Genomic DNA, 25739 nt, shown 5'->3' on the forward strand with positions numbered 1-25739 from the left:
TCCCTCCACACCGTCCCATCACACACTCTCTCGGTCAGACAAAGAGTGAAGCTCCCTCCGCACCGTCCCATCACACACTCCCGGGCTCAGACACAGAGTGAAACTCCCCCAACACCGTCCCATCACACACTCCCGGGGTCAGACACAGAGTGAAACTCCCCCAACACCGTCCCATCACACACTCTCTCGGTCAGACACAAAGTGAAGCTCTGTCTGCACTGCCCCCACCACATTCCTAGGGTCAGACACAGTGTGAAGCTCCCTCCACACTGTCCCATCACACACTCCCGAGATCAGACACAGAGTTAAGCTTCGTCTATATTGTCCTATCACACGTTTCTGGGGTTCAGACACAATAGACAGTAGGTGCAGGAGCAGGCCATTCTGCCCTTCGAGCCAGCACCACCATTCACTGTGATCATGGCTGATCAACCACAATCAGTACCCTGTTCCTGCCTTTTCCCCATATCCCCTCACTTCGCTATCTTTAAGAACTCTATCTAACTCTCTCTTGAAAGAATCCAGAGAATTGGCCTCCACTGCCTTCTGAGGCAGAGCATTCCACAGATCCACAACCCCCTGTGTGAAAAAGCTTTTCCTCAACTCTGTTCTAAATTGTCTACCCCTTATTCTTAAACTGTGGCTTCTGGTTCTCGACTCCCCCAACATCGGAAACATGTTTCCTGCCTCTAGCGTGTCCAATCCCTTAATAATCTTATATGTTTCAATCAGATCCCCTTTATCCTTCTAAATTCCAGTGTATACAACCCCAGTCGCTCCAATCCTTCAACATATGACAGTCCCACCGTCCTGGGAATTAACCTCGTGAACCTACGCTGCACTCCCTCAATAACTAGAATGTCCTTCCTCAAATTTGGAGACCAAAACTGTACACAATACTCCAGGTGTGGTCTCACCAGGGCCCTGTACAACTGCAGAAGGACCTCTTTGCTCTTATACTCAATTCCCCTTGTTATGAAGGCCCAAATGCAATTAGCTTTCTTCACTGCCTGCTGTACCTGCATGCTTACTTTCAGTGACTGATGAACAAGGACACCTAGATCTTGTTGTACTTCCCCTTTTCCTAACTTGACACCATTCAGATAGTAAACTGCCTTCCTGTTCTTGCCACCAAAGTGGATAACCTCACATTTATCCACATTAAACTGCATCTGCCCATTCACCCAGCCTGTCCACGTCACCCTGCATTCTCATAAAATCCTCCTCACATTTCACACCGCCACCCAGCTTTGTGTCATCTGCAAATTTGCTAATGTTACTTTTAATCCCTTCATCTAAATCATTGATGTATATTGTAAATAGCTGTGGTCCCAGTACCGAGCCTTGTGGTACCCCACTAGTCACTGCCTGCCATTCTGGAAAGGACCCACTAATCCCTACTCTTTGTTTCCTGTCTGCCAACCAATTTTCTATCCATGTCAGTACCCTACACCCAATACCAATTGCTCTAATTTTGCACACTAACCTCCTGTGTGGGACCTTATGAAAGGCTTTCTGAAAGTCCAGGTACACTACATCCACTGGCTTTCCCCATGTCCATTTTCATAGTTACATCCTCAAAAAATTCCAGAAGATTAGTCAAGCATGATTTCCCCTTCGTAAATCCATGCTGACTCGGACCTATCCTGCTACTGCTATCCAAATATGCCACTATTTCATCTTTTATAATTGATTCCAGCATCTTCCCCACCACTGATGTCAGACTAACTGGTCTATAATTGCCTGTTTTCTCTCTCCCTCCTTTCTTAAAAAGTGGGATAACATTAGCTACCCTCCAATCCACAGGAACTTATCCTGAATCTATTGAACATTGGAAAATGATTACCAATGTGTCCACGATTTCTCGAGCTACCTCCTTAAGTACCCTGGGATGCAGACCATCAGGCCCTGGGGATTTATCAACCTTCAGTCCCAGCAGTTTACCCAACACCATTTTGTGCCTGATACGAATTTCCTTCAGTTCCTCTGTTACCCTAGGTCCTCTGGCCACTATTACATCTGGGAGATTGTTTGTGTCTTCCCTCGTGAAGACAGATCCAAAGTACTTGTTCAGCTCGTCTGCCATTTCCTTGTTCCCCATAATAATTTCACTCGTTTCTGTCTTCAAGGGCCCAATTTTGGTCTTAACTATTTTTTTCCTTTTCACATACCTAAAGAAACTTTTACTATCCTCCTTTATATTCTTGGCTAGCTTGCCTTTGTACCTCATCTTTTCCCCCCGTATTGCCTTTTTAATTATCTTCTGTCGCTCCTTAAAAGTCTCCCAATCCTCTGGCTTTCCACTCATCCTTGCTATGTTATACTTCCTAGCTTTTATTTTTATACTGTCCTTGACTTCCCTTGTCATCTACGGTCGCCCCTTACTCCCCTTAGAATCTTTCTTCCCCTTTGGAATGAACTGATCCTGCACCTTCTGTGTTATTCCCAGAAATACCTGCCATTGTTGTTCCACTGTCATCCCTGCTAGGGTATCTTTCCAGTCAACTTTGGCCAGCTCCTCCCTCATGCGTCCATAGTCCCCTTTGTTCAACTGTAATACTGACACTTCCAATCTTCCCTTCTCCCTCTCAAATTGTAGATTAAAACTTAAAACTTGACACCAAGTGAAGCTCCGTCCACACCGTCCCATCATGTTCCCAGGGTTAGACACAGAGTGAAACTCCGACTATACTGTCCCATCACACACTCCCGGGGTCAGACACAGAGTGAAGCTCCCTCGATGTCCCACCACACATTCCTAAGGTAAGACATACAATGAAGCTCCCTCTGCACCGTTCCATCACACCCTCCTGGGGTCAGACAAACAGCAAAGCTCCTTTTATAACGTCCCAGCACACACTCCTGGGGTCAGACACAGAATGAAGCTCCCTCTACGACATCCCATCACACATCCCCGGTGTCAAACATAGAGTGAAGCTCCCTCCACACCGTCCCATCACACATTCCCAGGGTTTGACAGAGTAAATTCCTTCTTTGACATTCCATCTCATGTCCCCGGGGTCAGACACAGTGTGAACCTCCCTCCGCAATATCCCATCATACAGTCCTGGGGTCAGACACAGTGTGAAGCTCCCTCCGCAATATCCCATCATACAGTCCTGGGGTCAGACACAGTGTGAAGCTCCCTCCGCACCGTCCCATCACACACTCCTGGGGTCAGACACAGAGTGAAGCTCCCTGCACTCTGTCCCATCACACATTCCCAGGGTCAGACAGAGTAAATTCCTTCTTTGACATTCCATCTCATGTCCCTGGTCTCAGACACAGACTGAAGCTCCTTCTGCAATGTCCTATCACACAGTCCTGGGTCAGACACAGAGTGAAGCTCCCTCTGCCACACTGCATTGCACACACTTGGGGTAAGGCACACAGAAAAGCCCCCTCTGTAACACAGAACATCGAAATCCACAGCACATTACAGGCCCTTCGGCCCACAATGTTGTGCCGACCATGTAAACCTACTCCAGAAGCTGCCTTGAATTTCCTTAGCGCGTAGCCTTCTGTTTTCTAAGCTCAATGTACCTATCTAAAAATCTCTTAAAAGACCCTATTGTATCCGCCCCCTCGTGTTAGCCATTTCAGCCTTGTGACAAAGCCACACGATCAATGCCCATCATCATCTTATACACCTCTATCAGGTCACAACTCATCCTCCGTCGCTACGAGGAGAAAAGGCCGATATCACTCAACCTATTCTCACCGGGCATGCTCCCCAATCATGGCAACATCCTTGTAAATCATAGGTTTTCTATGTTTCTAAATCTCCTCTGAACTCTCTCTATAGTATCCACATCCTTCCTGTAGTGAGGTGACCAGAACTGAACACAGTATTCTAAGTGGGGTCTGACCAAGGTTTTATATAGCTGTAACATTACCCCATACTCTTGAACTCAATTCCACTGTTGATGAATGCCAACACACCGTAAGTCTTCTTAACAACACTGTCAACCTGCGCAGCAGCTTTGAGTATCCTATAGACATGGTCCCCAAGATCTCGCAGATCCTCTACACTGCCAAGAGTCTTACCATTTATATCACATTCTGTCTTCAAATTTGACCTACCGAAATGAACACTTGTCTGGGTTGAAGTCCATCGGCCACTTCTCAGCCTGTTCTGCATCCTATCGATGTCCCGCTGTAACCTCTGACAGCCCTCCACACTATCCACAACATCCCCAAGCTTTGTGTCATCAGCAAATTTACTAACCCATCCCTCCACTTCCTCATCACAAAGAGAAGGGGTCCCAGAACAGATCCCTGAGGCACACCACTGGTCACCGACCTCCATGCAGAATATGACCTGTCTACAACCACTCTTTGCCTTCTGTGGTCCAGCCAATTCTGGATCCACAGAAGGCAATGTCCCCTTGGATCCCATGCCTCCTTACTTTCTCAATAAGCCTTGCATGGGGTACCTTATCAAATGCCTTGCTGAAATCCATATACACTACATCTACTGCTCTTCTATCGTCAATGTGTTTCGTCACATCCTCAAAAAATTCAATCAGGCTCGTAAGGCATGACCTGCCCTTGACAAAGCCATGCTGACTACTCCTAATCATATTATACCTCTCCAAATGTTCATAAATCCTGCCTGTCAGGATCTTCTCCCTCAACTTACCAACCACTGAGGTAAGACTCACTGGTCTATAATTTCCTGGGCTATCTCTACTCCCTTTCTTGAATAAAGGAACAACATCCACAACCCTCCAGTCCTCCCCATCTGGTGGCCCTGTCTCTTTGCTTACTCCCCAGACTCACCCCCGGCCCTCACTGATCAGCACCTCCCTCTATCTGCCCACCTACTCCCCTCTACTCTGTGGCCCTCATTTCAAATTCCTTCTACTTCATCCCTTCGCCTCGTCCACCCATCTCCTCCCAGCTTCCCACTTCATTTCCCCCATCGTCTTCCCCCTCCACTGGCCTCACCAGCTTGTACTCATCACCTGGCTTCTCTCCACTTCCTGCCCCCGACCCTTTCCTTTCCCAGCCTGATGAAGGGTCTCAGCCTGAAAAGTCAGCTGTCCGATCTATTTTCCTCCACAGATGCTGCCCGGCCTGCTGAGTTCGAGCCACGGAGACACAGAAGCAGACCCTTCAGCCCATCTAGCCTGTACTGCACTATTTAAACAGCCTAGTCCTTCCATCGCCCTGCACACTCCCTCCATAGCCCCCCAGCACCCGGGGAAACCCATGCAGTCGCGGCGAGAATGAACAGACAGTGGCGGCAACTGAATCCTGATCGGTCCACCGCTGGCGCCTTAAAGCAATTGTGCCAACCGCTACCATGCCAACCACTACCATGCCAACCGCTACCATGCTAACCACTACCATGCCAACCGCTACCATGCCTTGCTCCACTCACATTTCCAGCGCCTGTAAATAAAATGTTAATTTATGCACAACTTGCACCAGAAAGAACACGATCAGTACAAGAAATACACAAACTATTAAACCTATCGAATGGAGAAGGACCTTGACAGTGTGGAGGTGAAGAAGACGTGTGGAGTGTCTGGAAGTCTAAGGTCATGCACTTTGGTAGATGTAGAGACAAGGTTAACTATTTTTTAAATGAAAAGAAAATACAAGAAAGCGGAGGTACAAAGGGTGTCCTTGTGCAGGATTCCCTAAAGGTTAATCAGCAGTTTGAGTCTGTGGTGAAGAAGGCAAATGCCATGTTAGCATTCATTTCAAGAGGACTAGAGTACAAAAGCAAGGATGTAATGTTGAGACCTTATGAAACACTAGTGAAGCCTCACGTTGAGTATTGTGAGCATTTCTGGGCCCTTTATCCTAGAAAGGAAGTGCTGAACCTTGAGAGGGTTCAAAGGAGGTTCAGGAAAATGATTGCAACACACATCAAAGTTGCTGGTGAATGCAGCAGGCCAGGCAGCATCTCTAGGAAGAGGTGCAGTCGACGTTTCAGGCCGAGACCCTTCGTCAGGAAAATGATTCTCGGTTTCAACGGCTTGTCATATGAAGAACATTTGATGGCTCTGGAATTCCCAAGAATGAGGGGGTGTCCTCACTGAAATCTATCGAATAGAGAAGGACCTTGACAGAGTGGATGTGGAGGGTATGTTTCCTATGGTGGGAGAGTCTAAGACCGGAGGACACAGCCTCAGAATAGAAGGGCGTCCTTTTCAAACAGAGATGAGGAGGAATTACTTCAGCCAGAGGGTGGTGAATCTGGGGCATTCCTTGCCACAGGCAGCTGTGGAGGTCACGTGTTTACGTTTATTTAAGGCAGAAGTTCTGCTCTACCTTCAATGTGTTTTGTTACAACCTCAAAGAATTCAATCAGGCTCATAAGGCACGACCTGCCCTTGACAAAGCCATGTTGACTATCCCTAATCAGATTATGTCTCTCCAAATGCTTATAAATCTTGCCTCTCAGGATCTTCTCCAACAACTTACCAACCACTGAAGGTCTATAATTTCCTGGGCTATCTCTACTCCCTTTCTTGAATAAAGCAACAACATCTGCAACCCTCCAATCCTCTGGAACCTCTCCCGTCCCATTGATGATGTAAAGATCATCGCCAGAGGCTCAGCAATCTCCTCCCTCGCCTCCCACAGTAGCCTGGGGCACATCTCATCAGGTCCCGGCGACTTATCCAACTTGATGCCTTTCAAAAGCTCCAGCACATCCTCTTTCTTAACGTCTGTATGCTCAAGCGTTTCAGTCCGCTGTAAGTCATCCCCCCATAATTGCCAAGGTCTTTTCCCCGGGTGAACACTGAAGTACCTCCGCTACCTCCTGCGGTTCCATACACAGGTCTCCACTGTCACGCCAGGTTGGTCCTATTCTCACACGGCTCATCCTCTTGCTCTTCACATACTTGTAGAATGCTTTGGGGTTTTCCTTAATCCTGCTCACTGAGGCCTTCTCTTGGCCACTTCTGGCTCTAATTCCATTCCCAAGCTCCTTCCTGGCAACCTTGTAACTATAGTGGATGCATTAGTGATAATTTTTCAAAACTCTTTAGATTCTGGACTGGTTCCTGAGGATTGGAGGGTGGCTAATGTAACCCCACTTTTTAAAAAAGGAGGGAGAGAGAAACCGGGGAATTATAGACCGGTTAGCCTCACATCAATGGTGGGGAAAATGCTAGTCAGTTATCAAAGATGTGATAACAGCACATTTGGAAAGCGGTGAAATCACGGACAAAGTCAGCATGGATTTGTGAAAGGAAAATCATGTCTGACGAATCTCAGAATTTTTTGAGGATGTAACTAGTAGAGTAGATAGGGGAGAACCAGTGGATGTGGTATATTTGGATTTTCAAAAGGCTTTTGACAAGGTCCCACACAAACTTAAAGGGGTCACAGTTTAGTGTGCAAACTTAAAGCACACGGTATTGGGGGTAAGGTATTGATGTGGATAGAGAATTGGTTGGCAGACAGGAAGCAAAGAGTGGGAATAAACGGGACCTTTTCAGAATGGCAGGCAGTGACTAGTGGGGTACCGCAAGGCTCAGTGCTGGGACCCCAGTTGTTTACAATATATATTAATGACTTGGATGCGGGAATTAAATGCAGCATCTCCAAGTTTGCAGATGACACGAAGCTGGGCGGCAGTGTTAGCTGTGAGGAGGATGCTAAGAGGATGCAGGGTGACTTGGATAGGTTAGGTGAGTGGGCAAATTCATGGCAGATGCAATTTAATGTGGATAAATGTGAGGTTATCCACTGTGGTGGCAAAAACAAGAAAACAGATTATTATCTGAATGGTGGCCGATTAGGAAAAGGGGAGGTGCAACGAGACCTGGGTATCATTATACACCAGTCATTGAAAGTGGGCATGCAGGTACAGCAGGTGGTGAAAAAGGCGAATGGTATGCTGGCATTCATAGCGAGAGGATTCGAGTACAGGAGCAGGGAGGTACTACTGCAGTTGTACAAGGCCTTGGTGAGACCACACCTGGAGTATTGTGTGCAGTTTTGGTCCCCTAACCTGAGGAAAGACATCCTTGCCATAGAGGGAGTACAAAGAAGTTTCACCAGATTGATTCCTGGGATGGCAGGACTTCCATATGATGAAAGTCTGGATCGACTAGGCTTATATTCGTTGGAATTTAGAAGATTGAGGGGGGATCTGATTGAAACGTATAAAATCCTAAAGGGATTGGACAGGCTAGATGCAGGAAGATTGTTCCCGATGTTGGGGAAGTCCAGAACGAGGGGTCACCGTTTGAGGATAAAGGGGAAGCCTTTTAGGACAGAGATTAGGAAAACCTTCTTCACACAGAGAGTGGTGAATCTGTGGAATTCTCTGCCACAGGAAACAGTTGAGGCCAGTCCATTGGCTATATTTAAGAGGGAGTTAGATATGGCCCTTGTGGCTAAAGGGATCAGGGAGTATGGAGGTACAGGGTTCGGAGTTGGATGATCAGCCATGATCATACTGAATGGCGGTGCTGGCTCGAAGGGCCGAATGGTCTACTCCTGCACCTATTTTCTGTGTTTCTATGTTTCTAGAGGTCTAACATTTCCTAGTTTCATGAACCTTTTGTAAGCTTTTCTTTACTTTTAACTAGATTTTCCACATACTTTGTACACCATGGTTCTTCAACTCTACCATCCTTTCCCTGCTTCAATGGAACATACCTCTGCAGAATTCCACGCAAATGTACCCTGAACATTTTCCACATTTCTGCCATGCATTTCCCTGAGAACATCTGCTCCCAATTTACATTCCAAACTTCCTGCCAAATGGCATCATATTTCCCTCTACCTCAATTAAATATTTTCCCAAACTGTCTCCATCACACACTCCTGGGGAGAAACACAGAGTGAAGCTCCCCCTAACACATCTCATCATACATTCCTGGGTTGAGATACAGAGTGTAGCTCCCTCTGCACTGTTCCATCACACTATCCTGGGGTCTAGCAAAGAACGAAGCTCCTTCTGCACTGCTACATCACACACTCCTGGGCTCAGACACAGTGTGAAGCTCCCTCTGCACCATTCCATCACTCTCCTGGGGTCAGACACATAGCAAAGGTCGCTTTATGATGTTTCATCACACATTCTTGGGTTGAGACACAGAGTGAAGCTCCCTTTACCACTTTCCATCAGACACTCCTGGATCAGAAACACAGCAATGCTTCTTCTATGACATTCTATCACACACTCTTGAGTAGAATCACAGCGTGAAGCTCTCTCTGCACCATGCCAATGCTCACTCCAAGAGTCCAACACGGAGTGAAGCTCCCTCTGGCACATTGCATCACACACTCCTGGGGAAAGACACAGAGTGAAGTTCCCTCTGCACCGTTCAATCACACCTCTGGGGTCAGGCACACAGCAAAGGTCCCTTTATGACGTTTCATCACACACTTCTGGGGTAAGACACAGAGTCTGGCTCCCTCTGCACTGTTGTATCACACACTCCCAGGGTCAGACACATAGTGAATCTCCCTCCACACCGTCCCATCACACACTCCCGGGGTCAGACACAGAGTGAATCTCCCTCCACACCGTCCCATCACACACTCCCGGGGTCAGACACAGAGTGAAGCTCCCCCGCACCGTCCCATCACACACTCCCGGGGTCAGACACAGAGTGAATCTCCCTCCGCACTGTCCCATCACACACTCCCGGGGTCAGAAACAGAGTGAATCTCCCTCCGCACCGTCCCATCACACACTCCCGGGGTCAGACACAGAGTGAAGCTCCCCCCGCACCGTCCCATCACACACTCCCGGGGTCAGACACAGAGTGAAGCTCCCCCCGCACCGTCCTATCACACACTCCCGGGGTCAGACACAGAGTGAAACTCCCTCCACACCGTCCCATCACACACTCCTGGGGTCCAATACAGAGTGAAGCTCCCTCCACACCGTCCCATCACACACTCCCGGGGTCAGACACAGAGTGAAGCTCCCCCCGCACCGTCCCATCACACACTCCCGGGGTCAGACACAGAGTGAAGCTCCCTGCGCACCGTCCCATCACACACTCCCGGGGTCAGACACAGAGTGAAACTCCCTCCACACTGTCCCATCACACACTCCCGGGGTCAGACACAGAGTGAAGCTCCCCCCGCACCGTCCTATCACACACTCCCGGGGTCAGACACAGAGTGAAACTCCCTCCACACCGTCCCATCACACACTCCTGGGGTCCAATACAGAGTGAAGCTCCCTCCACACCGTCCCATCACACACTCCCGGGGTCAGACACAGAGTGAAGCTCCCCCCGCACCGTCCCATCACACACTCCCGGGGTCAGACACAGAGTGAAGCTCCCTGCGCACCGTCCCATCACACACTCCTGGGGTCCAATACAGAGTGAAGCTCCCCCCGCAGCGTCCCATCACACACTCCCGGGGTCAGACACAGAGTGAAGCTCCCCCCGCACCGTCCCATCACACACTCCCGGGGTCAGACACAGAGTGAAGCTCCCTCTGCACCGCTGGAGGGTGGAGGGAGACAGAGCACATAGGTTCTCCACGCCCGTTTGCCTTGTCTGCAGATGCTTATGTGGGGATCAGCCCACTGGCCTCTCCATAAGGGGCCATGGCCGCCTGTGTCGCCTGTGACCGACCCCATTCTCAGTACACAGTTTAGACATACTGTGTGCTCTTACCTCCTCATCCTCCCCCTCTTCGTCCCCCTCGTCCTCGTCCGAGCAGACCCCGAAGTCATCGAGCGGCAGGTCACTGCCAGAGTCAGAGACTGAGGGTGCACCTTCCTCCTCCTCCTCCTCGTCCTCGTCGGAGCCCAAGGAGAGCAGCCGGGCCCGGGGCGCCCCGGTCTGTCCGGACTCCTGCGGGGACGGCTTCTCCCCCCTCGGCTGCAGCCGCTGGCCGTTCTCATCGCCGAAACCCCGGGGGGCGGCAGCTGGCAGCACAGGGAGTGGATGAAAGAGTGGGGGCAGTGTCGAGGGGCAAGGCGAGGGGTGGAGGGAGAGGGAGGGAGATGAAGAGGACGGGGAGAGAAGGAAGGGGATAGGTAGGGAGGAGAAATTGGGGGGGGGCTGCTGAGGGGAGGTGGGTGCCGGTGGGTGTTGGGTGTTATTGAAGGGGGTTGGGGGAGGAGTAGATGGGCTGGGAGGAGCAGGGAAGGGAGGGAGGGAGGGGGGTAAGTGGAGGAAAATAGGGTGGGTAGGAGGAGAGGGAGGGTTGAAGGTGTGAGGGAGTGTTGGGGAGGAAGCCAGTGGTGGGGAAAGGATGGGGGTGGCGGGTGAGGTGAAAGGGAGGTGGGGTGCAGTGGGAGGGACAGCAAGTCATGGATTGTGGAGGGGGGAAGGTGACCTCCTGGCACTTACCTGAAGCCCGTTTCCTCTTCTCCTGAACCGGCTGCTCCTCGCAAGCCCCTGCTGCCAGGCGGGTGCGTTTCAGGGCCCTGCCGGAGGGAGCAGGGAGAGTCAGGAGCCAGAGCGGGAGGGCAGGGGGATGCCGGGAAGGGAGAGGCCAGATCGGCCAGGCTTGGGTGGGGCTGGCACTGGGTCATCAGGAGCCTGGCGGGTCGGGGGTCGGGGGATGCAGGAGGGGCTTCTGGGCCGAGGGCCAAGAGGGTCGCAGCTAATGGAGCTGGCAGTCAGAGGGGACGAGGGGCCGGGGGTTCAGGTGTGAACCAGAAGTCAAGAGGAGAAGGTGCGGGTGTCAGAGGGGAATGGGCCGGGGGTGGAAGTGACAGAGGAAGGGGCTAAGGGGCCGGTGGTGGGGGGGAGCCGCAGGGACAGGGATCAGAGGTCACTGTGTTGGTCTCTCACCGTTTCCTCTGGCGACTCCTGAGGCGTCGGGTCTCTGGCTGATGGTCTGGGGGCAGAAGTGGTGGTGTTAGCGGGGGCTGGGGGAACGGTTTCACCCTCACTATCCCTTCCACCCCCCCCCGGACCTTTCTATTTCCAGCCCCCACCCGTCTGCCTTCTTCCTCACCCCTCCTTCTCTATCTGTTCTCCACCTCCCTCCATCCCATTCCTCTCAGCCTCCTCCCCCACCGACCACCTTCTCCCCCCCTCTGCTCGTGCCCTCCTTGCCTCTGCAGTCCTATCTCCAATCCCCCCTTCCCCACCCTCTCCGTGATCCCACCTCCACTCCCCCCTTTCGCGCCCCTCCCTCCCGTGGCCCCTTCTCCACCCCCTGCTCTTCCCCGCCCACTGTTGTCCACCAGTACACCCATCCCCCCCCACCTACTCCCAATCTCACCCTCCCCTCCCTCGTTCCCTCACTTACCCTCCAGCAGCTCGGCAGGGACCTCGGTCTCGGCCCCCCTCTGTTTGCGGGCCTTCCTGCCGGGCCCTCGGACCTGCCTCTTGCTGGGGTCTAGTTTGCGCCCCATCCTCCAGGGAGCCTGTGCCTCACGGTGCTGAGCTGGGGAGAACACAGAGAGGGTTTGCAACGCCCTCTGCAGCCCCCCTCCCTCCTTCCCTCACAGTCCAGAAACAGGCCATTCATAGAAACATAGAAAATAGGTGCAGGAGTAGGCCATTCGGCCCTTCGAGCCTGCACCGCCATTTATTATGATCATGGCTGATCATCCAACTCAGAACCCAGCCTTCCCTCCATACCCCGTGACCCCTGTAGCCACAAGGGCCATATCTAACTTCCTTTTAAACATAGCTAATGAACTGGCCTCAACAGTTTGCTGTGGCAGAGAATTCCACAGATTCACCACTCTCTGTGTGAAGAAGTTTTTCCTAACCTCGGTCCTAAAAGGCTTCCCCTCTATCCTCAAACTGTGACCCCTCGTTCTAGACCTCCCCAACATCGGGAACAATCTTCCCGCATCTAGCCTGTCCAATCCCTTTAGGATCTTATACGTTTCAATCAGATCCCCCCTCAATCTTCTAAATTCCAACGAGTACAAGCCCAGTTCATCCAGTCTTTCTTCATATGAAAGACCTGCCATCCCAGGAATCAATCTGGTGAACCTTCTTTGTACTCCCTCTATGGCAAGGATGTCTTTCCTCAGATTAGGGGACCAAAACTGCACACAATACTCCAGGTGTGGTCTCACCAAGGCCTTGTACAACTGCAGTAGTACCTCCCTGCTCCTGTACTCGAATCCTCTCGCTATAAATGCCAGCATACCGTTCGCCTTTTTCACCGCCTGCTGTACCTGCATGCCCACTTTCAATGACTGTTGTATAATGACACCCAGGTCTCGTTGCACCTCCCCTTTTCCTAATCGGCCACCATTCAGATAATAATCTGTTTTCCTATTTTTGCCACCAAAGTGGATAACTTCACATTTATCCACATTAAATTGCATCTGCCATGAGTTTGCCCACTCACCCAACCTATCCAAGTCACCCTGCATCCTCTTAGCATCCTCCTCACTGCTAACACTGCCACCCAGCTTCGTGTCATCCGCAAACTTGGAGATGCTGCATTTAATTCCCTCATCCAAGTCATTAATATATATTGTAAACAACTGGGGTCCCAGCACTGAGCCTTGCGGTACCCCACTAGTCACCGCCTGCCATTCTGAAAAGGTCCCGTTTATTCCCACTCTTTGCTTCCTGTCTGCTAACCAATTCTCCACCCACACCAATACCTTACCCCCAATACCATGTGCTTTAAGTTTGCACACTAATCTCCTGTGTGGGACCTTGTCAAAAGCCTTTTGAAAATCCAAATATACCACATCCACTGGTTCTCCCCTATCCACTCTACTAGTTACATCCTCAAAAAATTCTATGAGATTCGTCAGACATGATTTTCCTTTCACAAATCCATGCTGACTTTGTCCGATCATTTCACCGCTTTCCAAATGTGCTGTTATCACATCCTTGATAACTGACTCCAGCAGTTTCCCCACCACCGACGTTAGGCTAACCGGCCTATAATTCCCCGGTTTCTCTCTCCCTCCTTTTTTAAAAAGTGGGGTTACATTAGCCACCCTCCAATCCTCAGGAACTAGTCCAGAATCTAACGAGTTTTGAAAAATTATCACTAATGCATCCACTATTTCTTGGGCCACTTCCTTAAGCACTCTGGGATGCAGACCATCTGGCCCTGGGGATTTATCTGCCTTCAATCCCTTCAATTTACCTAACACCACTTCCCTACTAACATGTATTTCGCTCAGTTCCTCCATCTCACTGGACCCTCTGTCCCTTACTATTTCTGGAAGATTATTTATGTCCTCCTTAGTGAAGACAGAACCAAAGTAATTATTCAATTGGTCTGCCATGTCCTTGCTCCCCATAATCAATTCACCTGTTTCTGTTTGCAGGGGACCTACATTTGTCTTTATCAGTCTTTTCCTTTTTACATATCTATAAAAGCTTTTACAGTCCGTTTTTATGTTCTCTGCCAGTTTTCTCTCATAATCTTTTTTCCCCTTCCTAATTAAGCCCTTTGTCCTCCTCTGCTGAACTCTGAATTTCTCCCAGTCCTCAGGTGAGCCACTTTCTCTGGCTAATTTGTATGCTACTTCTTTGGAATTGATACTATCCCTAATTTCTCTTGTCAGCCACGGGTGCACTACCTTCCTTGATTTATTCTTTTGCCAAACTGGGATGAACAATTGTTGTAGTTCATCCATGCAACCTTTAAATGCCTGCCATTGCATATCCACCGTCAATCCTTGAAGTGTCATTTGCCAGTCTATCTTAGCTTCGGAGCACCTCAGCCTTGCTAGCCTTTCTGCCCGTCATTCTAGCCCACTCAACCCCCCCCCCAGCAACGGAGCATAGAAACAGGTTCCTCAGCCCTCTGGGAAACGCCAAACTTTCACTCTGCCCGGAATTATCAACCTGCACCTGGACCACCGGCTCCCCTTCACACAGCTATCCAAAAAAGCCTGCTTGCATCTCCTCTCCCCATAACCCTCACATCTCTCCTTTGCCTCCTCTGCTCCAGGGAGTGAAGTCCTAACCGACTACACCTTTCCCAGTAACTCGGGCCTTCACGTCCCAGCAGCACCCTTGCAAATTTTCTCTGCACTCTTTCAATCTCTGTCCTGTAGGGAGGTGACTGGGAATCAGGCCTCAGCGACATCTCATCCCCTGCACTCCATCCTTTCCTTTATGTACACAGTGCGACTGAGGCTCTCTTTACTATCTCTACCAGATGCGATTTTCACGGAACTACGGACTGTACCCCCCAGCTCCCTCTGTTCTCCCGCACTCCTCACCCTGCAAGTCCTTCCCTGATTTGTATTCACACAGTGCAATGCCTCGCACCTCTGTGCATTAAATTCCACCTGCTACTCTTCGGCCCCCATTCCCAGGTGTTCCGGGTTCCACCGCAGACCCCGTTGGCCTTCCTCGCTGCCCCCCGCACCCCAGCTCCTGGTGTCATCGGCAAACTTGCTGATCCAGTTGGCCGCATTATCATCCAGATCACCAACACAGACGACAACCAGCACTGATGGGCCCCTGTGGCCTCCAGCCGGAGGCGACCATCTCCTACCTCACCCTGGCTTCTCCCGCGAAGCCAATCTACTTTACACCATCCTGAATGCCAAGCAACAGAACCTTTTCCTCCCAGTCTCCCCACGAGGGGCCTGGTCAAAGGCCCTGCTAAAGTCCATGCCTTGCCCTCATCAACTTCCCGGTAACTTCCTCGAAAAACTCGACAAGATTGGTTAGATACGACCCAACACACAGAAAGCCACACTGACAATCTCCTAACAACACGAATTCTGCAGATGCTGGAAATTCAAGCAACACACATCAAAGTTGCTGGTGAACGCAGCAGGCCAAGCAGCATCTCTAGGAAGAGGTACAGTCGACGTTTCAGGCCGAGACCTTTCGTCAGGACGAATGACGAAGGATCTCGGCCCGTAACGTCGACTGTTCCTCTTCCTAGAGATGCTGCCTGGCCTGCTGCGTTCACCAGCAACTTTGATGTGTGTGACAATCTCCCATCTGTTCCATTAGACTAGGGGCAGAATTAGGCCTTTCAGCCCATCGAGTTTGGTCTGCCATTCCATCACGGCTGATCCTGGATCCCAGCCAACCCCCTACACCTGCCTTCTCGCCATCCTTTGATGCCCTGACCGATCAACTTCCACCTTAAATATACGCACGGACTTGGCCTCCACTGCAGTCTGTGGCCAAGCATTCCACAGATTTACTACTCTCTGGCTAAAAAAAAAATCCTCCTTGCTTCTTCTCTAAAAGGTCGCCCCTCAATTTTGAGTCTGTGCCTCTAGTTCTGAATACCCTCACCATTGGAAACATCCTATCCACTCCTATACTCAATGCTCTGATTCATAAAGGCCAGCTGACCAAAAGCTTTCTTCACCACCCTATCCACATGAGATTCCACCTTCAGGGAACTATGCACTATTATTCCTAGATCCCTCTGTTCTACTGCATTATTCAATGCCCTACCATTTACCATGTATGTCCTATTTTGATTAATCCTACCAAAATGTAGCACCTCACATTTTTCAGCATCTGCCATCTTTCAGCTCACTCTTCTAACTGTCCTAAATCTCTCTGCAAGCTTCGAAAACTTACCTCATCATCCACAATGCCACCTATCATCTGCATACTTACTAATCCAATTTACCACCCCATCATCCAGATCGTATGTATATATGACAAACAACATTGGACCCAGTACAGATCCCTCAGACACACCGCTACACACCGTTCTTCAATCTGACACACAGTTGTCCACCACTACTCTCTGGCATCTCCCATCCAGCCACTGCTGAATCCATTTTACTACTTCGATATTAATGGCTAACGATTGAACCTTCCTAACTAACCCTCCGTGTGGAACCTTGTCAAAGGCCTTACTGAAGTCCATATAGACAACATCCACCGCTTTGCCCTCGTCAACTTTCCTAGTAACCTCATCAAAAAATTCAATAAGATTTGTCAAACATGTCCTTCCACGCAGAAATCCATGTTGACTGTTCCTAATCAGACCCTGTTTATCCAGATAATTATATATACCATCTACAAGAATACTTTCCATCAATTTACCCACCACTGACGTCAAATTCACAGGGCATTAATTGCCAGGTTAACTCTTAGAACCCTTTTTAAACAATGGAACCACATAAGCGATACACCAATCCTCCGGCACCATCCCCGTTTCTAACGACACTTGAAATATTTCTGTCAGAGTCCCTGCGCACCAGCTAGGTTAACAGCATCCCTCCTGTAAAGCGTGGTGGAGGTAGTATTATGGTATGAGGATGCTTTTCAGCGGCAGGGACTGGAAATCTGGTCAGGATTGACGGGAAGTTGAATGTTGCTAAATACAGGGAGATCCGGAGAAAAACCTGCTGGCCTCTGCCAGAGATCTTGAACTGGGGAGAAAGTTCATCTTTCAGCAGGACAACAGCCCAAATCACACTGACTGAGCAACCATGGAGTGGCTTCAAATGAAGAAAATTGATGCCCTTGAGTGGCCCAGTCAGAGTCCTGACCTTAACCCGATCAAACACCTCTGACAAGACCTCAAAATTGCTGTCCACTGCTGCTCCCCAAAGAACCCGACACATTTTGAGCAACTTTTCCAGCAGGAATGGGCAAACTTTGCTCCACCACCCTGTGCAAAGTTAATAGAGTCTTATCCAAAAAGACTGCTGTCCGTGATAGCTGTGAGAGGTGGTCGCACTAAATAATGAGAAGGGGAATGAACACTTTTGATCTCTGACATTTGCTTTTGAACTTTTAGTTTTCCGTGCCCTGTGAAAAAGAGGAGCACTTGATTCAGAAATCAAAATGCTCAGTTAAATTGATCGAAATGCCTGGTTGTGATACTCGTTTATGCGCACAGAGGGTTGGGGGCTCAATACTTTGTCAAGGCACCGTAAATGCACTGCAGAACAACCAGGCGTCCGAATGGACAGACCTCAGGTGGTCAGGACGCCCGACCGCTCCTCCCTCCCCGTCACCCTGGGGGTCTGCATGTGCCAAGCCCTCTGCTGCTGCTCACACACGACTGCACGGCCGGACACCCGAGCAATCGCTTGGTCAAGTCTGCAGATGGCACGACAGTGGTGGGGCTTGTCGCCAGCGCCAACAGAGAGGAGGTGGGAATGCCTGGTGCCGGGCAAATAACCTCTTCCTCAACGTCAACAAGACGGCTGTATCAACTTCAGGAGAAGGCGCACCTCTTGCACCCCTCTTTACTTTGGCGGCACAGCAGCGGGAACTGCGAGCAGCTTCAGAGCCGGGAGCGCACACCCTGCACAACCTCTGCCGGCCCCAGAGCTCACCCTACACAGTCAAGAAGGCTCGCCAGCGCCTCGAGGGGGTGGAAGGGAGCTGGGACAGTGCAGGCCTGCAGATTGTTCCCCAGGTGCGCAGGAGAGAGCACCCCCACACGCCGGGTCGCTGCACGGTGAGGACAGGATGGCTCTACCACGGGTCACTAAAACCACTCAAAGCGCCAGCAGCCTGCCGGAGAAAGGCAGGCCGTGTCCTCCTACCCGCCAAGCCCAGAGGAATCCAGCCGCCCGGCTCGCGGACCTTTTGCCCCACTCCCGTTGGGAGGGGAGGGGAGGCGGTGCAGCAACCATGCCAGGGCTACCAGATTTAACAACGGTTCCTTTCCTCAGGCAGTGAGGCCCAGCGTCACTATCTTATCACTTCCTATCAGCCGCCTACCCCCAGGCTCCTGCGCCAAGTGTCACTCTACGTAGACAAGCTATCTTATGTATTTACATCTACTGCGGCTTTTTTATCACCTTCTTTATCTGATTGGCTTTCTGTGTGTGCTGCCTCAGATCCGGAGTAACAGTTATTTAATTCTCCTTTACACGTGTGTACTGGAAATGACCAGATACTTTACTGACCCCAAAGGAAATGACCGCGTCACGGTAGCGTTACCAGTGCACAGATATAAATACTGCAAGAGAAGGAGAGAGGATAAAAAAAAATGTAAGTTACCTCAAACAGTCCAACATGAGGGGTCACCACTTCCCCAGCTATAGGTTGACTCATTATAGAGTCTGATGGCCGAAGGCAAGAATGACCTCGTATCGCTAGCACGAGGAAATCTGCAGATGCTGGAATTTCAAGCAACACACATAAAAGTTGCTGGTGAACGCAGCAGGCCATGTATCGCTCTTTGGAGCAGCACAGTTGTCTCAGTCTATCACTAAAAGTGTTCCCTCTGTTCAGCCAAGGTGGCGTGCAGAGGGTGAGAAACATCGTCCAGAATTGCCAGGATTTTCTGTCGGGTCCTTTGCTCTACCACAGCCTTCAGTGTGTCCAGTTCGACTGCCAGCCTTTTGAATCAGATATTGAGCCTGTTGATATCACCCGTGTTGATGCCATTGCCCCAGCACACCATCGTATAGAACAGCGGTCCCCAACCACCGGGCCACAAAGCATGTGCTACCGGGCCGTGAGGAAACCATATGATTTGGCGATATGAGTCAGCTGCACCTTTCCTCATTCCCTGTCACGCCCACTGTTGAGCTTGAACACACGCGAGCTCATTACCCACGCGTCATCCATGTCAGCGCAGGAAGGAGATCAGCTCCTGGAGCTTGCAAATGACCGCAGGCTGAAAAGTATGTTTGACATAACATCTCTGCCGGCATTCTGGATCAAAGTTAAGGCTAAATATCCTGAGATAGCCACGAAAGCACTGAAAACATTGCTTCCATTTCCAACATATCTCTGCAATGAATGCAATGAAAACCAAATTGCGGAATAGACTGGACACAATCACCCTCGATAGGACCGTCTTGTTGCAGGAAAACAAGCCCAGGGCTCCCACTGATTCAGCGATACTGGTGTGTTACACTGATTTTACATGTTCATACGGGAAAAATATGTGCTGTGTGTTTAATATCCAAACATTACTTAAAATGTTATGATGCTATTGACTTACTTATATAACCATGTAACAATTACAGCACGGAAACAGACCATCTTTGCCCTTCTAGTCTGTGCCAAACGCTACTCTCACCTAGTCCCACCGACCTGCACTCAGCCCATAACCCTCCATTCCTTTCCTGTGTATATACCTATCCAATATTTCTTTAAATGATAATATCGAACCTGCCTCTACCACTTATACTGGAAGTTCATTCAACACTTACTTCAAGCTCCCCTGATAATTGACTTATCACTATATTCATGTGAGGAAAATATGCGCTGTGTGTTTAATAGATAAAACCTTATAGAAACGAAACGAAATTGAATGTATTAGCCACTTATTACCTATATTCCGGCCTTGATTAACACCCCCCTCCCCCCGAACAGAATTGCCAAAAACGAATTATAGAAAATATCGGCACGTACACACATGAGCAAATCACGCATGCGCACTGGTGCCCGCACAAGGCTTCATGGTCATTGTAGTCTCGGGGTAAACAACGTATATGACTGCTATTCTTGTCCGTGGGCAACCCTACCCCCCGGTCAGCAAGAATATTGTCAATATGAAACCGGTCCGCAGTGCAAAAAAGGTTGGGGACCCCTGGTATAGAAGATTGTAATGGTGACACCAGACTGGTAGAACATGTGAAGGAGAGGCCTGCATATTGCAAAGGACCTCAGTCTCCTCCGGAAGTAGAGGCGACTTTGGCCCTTCTTGTACACAGCCTCTGTGTTGGTTTCCATCCAGGTGCACCCCCAGTTACCTGTAGGTCCTCACCACATCCACATCCTCCCCATCAGTAGTAACAGGGAGTACAGCAAGCTTAGTCTTCCTGAAGTCCATCACCATCTCCTTTGTCTTACTGATGTTGAGTTGCAGATGATTCAGCTTGCACCATTTGACAAAGTCCTCCACGAGGGCCCAGTATTCATCCTCCCGTCCTCCCTTTATTCAATCTTTATCCATTAACCAGTCTTCAATATATTCAGTCCCTTAGAATACCTTCCAACAATTTAACCAACTAAACGCAGATGCAAAAAACCTCATGCCTTCGTTTAGCCTCTTCGGTGCTCTCTTGCATTCCCAATACTCCTCCAGCACCTCATTTGTTCCCCTCTGCCTCATACCTCCTCCTCCTTCTTAAGCAGGGCCACAAGAAACAAGGTTCTCTAAACCTGCCAGGCCTTGCCTTTTATTCTAATAGGAACATACAAACCCTGCGCTCTCAGAATTTCACTTTTGAAGGCTTCCCATTTGCCAAACACGCCAACAACCTAGCCCAATTCACACTTGTCAGATCCTCTCTGACTCCATCAAAATTGGCCTTTCTCCAACTTAGAACCTCAACCCAAGGACCAGACCCTATCCTTTCCCATGAGGTTGTTATAGCCGGGGGTGGTAATGCAGACAAGCTCCCTCCACCTATTAAATACTCCCAATAACGACCAAGGCCAGCTCCCGGCCTTCACACGTGTCTCAGCTACTAAGCCCAGCGGAACCGTTTCTACCGACAGGAGAAGGGGCAAAGGAGGGTTACTGGTTCCTCAAAACCAGTCACTTCGGGCAGACGGGGCTCGTCAGCCGTGGTTGGCAGCTCACCTGGGAGAAGCAAAACTCTGATCTCAAACCTCTGCTGCCTTGCGGCCACACCCAATCCCGGGTAAGACTTCGGGAGTAAACCCCGAGGGAAAAATCTGGAGCTGGTGACCCTGAGGCAGTCGTACGTTGAGTTCAACGCTGACTGGAACCTCCTGCGGAGCTGCTGGTGCCAAACTGTATCAATCTCTGCCGTTCCTTTGGGTTCATCAGCTGTGGGGTGCGGGGGAGCCTGCTACATGGGTTGCTCTCCATATCGTACTGCCCAGGCTTGCATGTCTAGACAGCTAGGATGCAATATCCATGGTCGATCCTGACCGAGGGAGGCCTTCACCTCATAATGGAACTGTGATCACTTGATCCAAAGTGTTCCACTGTTCAAACTTCAGTCAGCCACCCCGTCTCGTTCCCCAGCAGGAGATCCACTCTCTCCCAACAGGACCGCTATATATCGAAGAAGGAAACTTTCTTGAACAGACACGACAACCCTGGATCCATCCAGCCTGTCGGGTGTCGAAATCGCAGACAATACGGGAAAAGCTAAATCAGAACCAGGCTTGTTATCGCCGGCATGCGATGTGAAATTTGTTAACTTAGCACCAGCAGCTCAATGCAATACATAATACAGAAAAAAATAAAATAATAATAATAATAATAATAAATATGTACATCGGCAAATAAAATCTGTGGAATTCTCTGCCACAGGAAGCAGTTGAGGCCAGTTCATTGGCTATGTTTAAGAGGGAGTTAGATCTGGCCCTTGTGGCTACGGGGATCAGGGGGTATGGAGGGAAGGCTGGTACAGGGTTCTGAGTTGGATGATCAGCCATGATCATACTGAATGGCGGTGCAGGCTCGAAGGGCCGAATGGCCTACTCCTGCAAACCCATTTTCTATGTTTCACCCACCATCACAAACTGAAATTGTTTTTTTTTGCAAAGGCCTGCAATCTCTCTACAAATTTGCCCCTCTAAAAACTGCCATTGGGTGGTCTTATATATTCCGTTAGAATCGTGAGACCATGGATTTGCACCTTGGAAGGTTTCCTGGGCAAGGTTGTATGGAAGATCGGCAGTTGCCCATGCTGCAAGTCTCCCCTCTCCATGCCATCGATGCTGTCCAAGGGAAGGGCATTAGGACCGACACAGCTTGGCCCCGGTGTCATCGCAGAGCAATGTGTGGTTAAGTGCCTTGCCGGGTGGTCTATAATGTACCATTAACACAGTCAGCCCTTTCTTATTCCTCGTTTCCACCCTTGAAGCCCCACGCAGTCTGATCAGTGTCGTATCAAGTCGACTAGCAAGGCCACCATCCCCCTCAATCTCTCCTCCTCTGTCGCGTCTGAAACAGCGGAACGCCAGGAGCCCTGCCCCTCCTGCAACCCAGTCTCACCCACGGCTGCAGCGCATTCACTCCACCCGCCGACCCGTGCTCCGAGGGCCGTCATCCGCCTTTCCTGCAATGCTCCCTGCGCCGAAACGGGGGCGATGTAGAACACTGCCCCACCGTCCTCCGCCTTTCCACCCCTGCCTCGCAGTGCGGGCTCAACGCCTGTCTGACCCGGAGGTCCCTGCCCCTCTCTGCCTCGCTCACTCGTGGGCGGCTGCCAGCCTCAGTGACTGGACCTCAGTCCACCCCCCTTTCCCCAGTAGTGTCTCCCCCCCATCCCAACACCCCCAGTCTCTCTCCTTCCCCACCCTGTCCCTCCTCATCGCCTGCCTCTCACTGGATCACGCCCAGTGCCATAGGGGAATGAATAGGGAATACGGCGAGTGGGGGAATGGAAAAAGAGTTGCGTTTCTCATGAAGCAGAACACACGGCGGGCAGCGGGCAGTCCAAAATGAAATCACCCCAGGACTGTCCAGCGTAGCTCTTAGTGGAGCTGAGGAACAACGCATTCCCTCACTGGGACTGTTATCGGCTGACAGCCAACGGGAGCTAGAGGATAAATATACAACACATTCCCTTGTTGGGACTGTTATTGGCCCTCGACAGCCAACAGGAACTAGAAGCATAAATATGGAACACATTCCCTCACTGGGACTGTTATCGGCCAACCACCAACGGGAACTAGAGGATAAATAAACAACACATTCCCTCGCAAACAACAGGAATTCTGCAGATGCTGGAAATTCAAGCAACATACATCAAAGTTGCTGGTGAACACAGCAGGCCAAGCAGCATCTCTAGGAAGAGGTGCAGTCGACGTTTCGGGCTGAGACCCTTCGTCAGGACTAACTGAAGGAAGAGTGAGTAAGGGATTTGAAAGGTGGAGGGGGAGGGGGAGATGCAAAATTCCCTCGCTGGGACTGTTATTGGCCTCCGACAGCCAACGGGAGCTAGAGGCACAAATATGGAACACATTCCCTCGCTGGGACTGTTATTGGCCTCCGACAGCCAACGGGAACGAGAGGATAAATATGCATGGGATGGAATGTCGAGTAGCTTGGGTCCTCAGGCCCACGATGCAGCGTCGACCCAGTCTCGTGGGCAGCAGGCGGTTCGCGTAACGCCACGCCGGCCCCAGCAGCCCGGGTTCAATCCTCAGCACTGCCCGGGGAGAGCCTGCGCTCGGTGCGAGACGCGTGAGCCTCCTCCAGGTGCCCCGGTTCGTTCCGGACGCACGGGCCGGTCGGCTTGTGGGTGCAATTGGGCTCACTGGGGCAGAAGGGCCGGCCAGCGTGCTGCTTCTCTAAAAACCTGGAGAGTTAGCCGGAGGAACAGGCCTACAACTCCAGCACCCTGGAGGAGCTGGGCGTGAGCTCCACAGCCACCCTCGTGACCCAACGCCGACCGCGGCGGGGCGAGCACATCGTCCGCGCACCCGACTCCCTGGACAACTCCCGGTCGCGGATGCAAAGCACACTCCCGAAGGGCAGAGAAAGCAGGCGGGGAACGGTATCAAGACCCACCTGAACGGCAGGGAGAAATTTGGACAGGACGGGGAAAGCTGGAGATGGACAGTCCATGAGGGGACAGACTCAGTGCAGAAGTGGTTTGCGATTCTCTTCATAACAAGATGGGTGACCCTCGCACCACCCCCCCCCCAGCCATCATCAATACCCTTCAGAGATCGTCTGCCTGGCACCGGCGATCGCATAACCAAGACTTGTGACCTGCACCACCTGCTCCCATGGCCTGACATGGCCGCGATCGGTGGGGTGGTTTGGGCTAAGCAGGTGTTGCACCTTGCCCAAGGGTGATCCGCAGGCTAGCGGGGGGGGGGGGGAAGGAGCACACTTAACCCCTCCCCCCCGGTAGAGACACATTTCCACCCCGCCACCCCCAAGTGGCACATCACATGCCAAATAAATGAACAGAATCCCAGCTACCTTCTCGATTTAGCTTCGCTCTTTACGCCTTGTCCCAAATAAGACCAGGAGACACAGGAGCGGAATTAGGCCATTCAGCCCATCGAGTCTCTTCTCGCCGCGGCTGAACAGCTCGAATGATACCGCCGGGCTGCTGAGACTCAGTGGCTTCAACGCAAGCAGAGACAGGGAGGGAGGCCCCACCAGCTACACCGACAAACACTGCAACACAACTTGTGATCGATGACGTCGACCTCCAAATAATTAAAAAAATACACCAAGATGGATCTAACGCTTCCCTCCGACGTAACCCCAGGCGTTTCTTTCATCCATCTGCCCATCTAGGGCTCTCTTACATTTCCCTAACACAGCTGACATCTAAGAATTTTGATGACAAGGGCTAAAAGTAAGAAACAAGCTGAAATAGGTAAAGAACAACGCGGTTTTGTGAAAGACAAAAAGGGACAAGAAACACAATACTGATGTTAAGGGTACAATCAGAACGAGCTATTCAAGTGCAAAAAGATTTGTTCCTTTGTTTTATCGACTACACAAATGCATTTGATAAAGTGAAGCACAATAGTTATTTGAAATAGAACACAGAACATAGAACAGTACAGCACAGTACAGGCCCTTTGGCCCACAATGTTGTGCCAACCCTCAAACCCTGCCTCCCATATAAGCCTCCACCTTAAATTCCTCTATATACCTGTCCAGTAGTCTCTTAAACTTCACTAGTGTATCTGCCTCCACCACAGACTCAGGCAGTGTATTCCACGCACCAACCACTCTCTGAGTAAAAAACCTTCCTCTAATATCCCCCTTGAACTTCCCACCCCTTACCTTAAAGTCCTGTCCCCTTGTATTGAGCAGTGGGGCCCTGGGGAAGAGGCGCTGGCTGTCCACTCTATCTATTCCTCTTATTATCTTGTACATCTCTGTCCTGTTTCCTCTCATCCTCCTTCTCTCCAAAGAGTAAAGCCCTAGCTCCCTTAATCTCTGATCATAATGCATACTTTCTAAACCAGGCAGCATCCTGGTAAATCTCT

The 25739-nt window shown here is 50.5% G+C and overlaps 1 protein-coding gene across 3 annotated transcripts in view; it reads right to left on the reverse strand.

The window, feature by feature from the left end:
* The window catches only part of nop2 (NOP2 nucleolar protein homolog (yeast)), a 58247-nt gene that overhangs the window by 25155 nt on the left and 7353 nt on the right, over positions 1 to 25739 (reverse strand). For 2 of the 3 annotated variants that reach the window (XM_063036694.1, XM_063036693.1), the window contains exons 2-5: positions 12208 to 12345; positions 11745 to 11790; positions 11298 to 11374; positions 10617 to 10870 (exon numbers count right to left, since the gene is read on the reverse strand). In XM_063036694.1, coding sequence (XP_062892764.1) covers positions 10617 to 10870; positions 11298 to 11374; positions 11745 to 11790; positions 12208 to 12313 — 483 coding nt within the window. In that variant the 5' untranslated portion in view covers positions 12314 to 12345. Of the gene's footprint in view, positions 1 to 10616; positions 10871 to 11297; positions 11375 to 11744; positions 11791 to 12207; positions 12346 to 18839; positions 18948 to 25739 lie in introns of those variants that run through there. The other variant, XM_063036695.1, reaches the window with a different exon arrangement.

Source organism: Mobula hypostoma, chromosome 31 (assembly GCF_963921235.1).
Source record: "Mobula hypostoma chromosome 31, sMobHyp1.1, whole genome shotgun sequence".
In the NCBI taxonomy this organism is placed as follows: Eukaryota; Metazoa; Chordata; class Chondrichthyes; order Myliobatiformes; family Myliobatidae; genus Mobula; species Mobula hypostoma.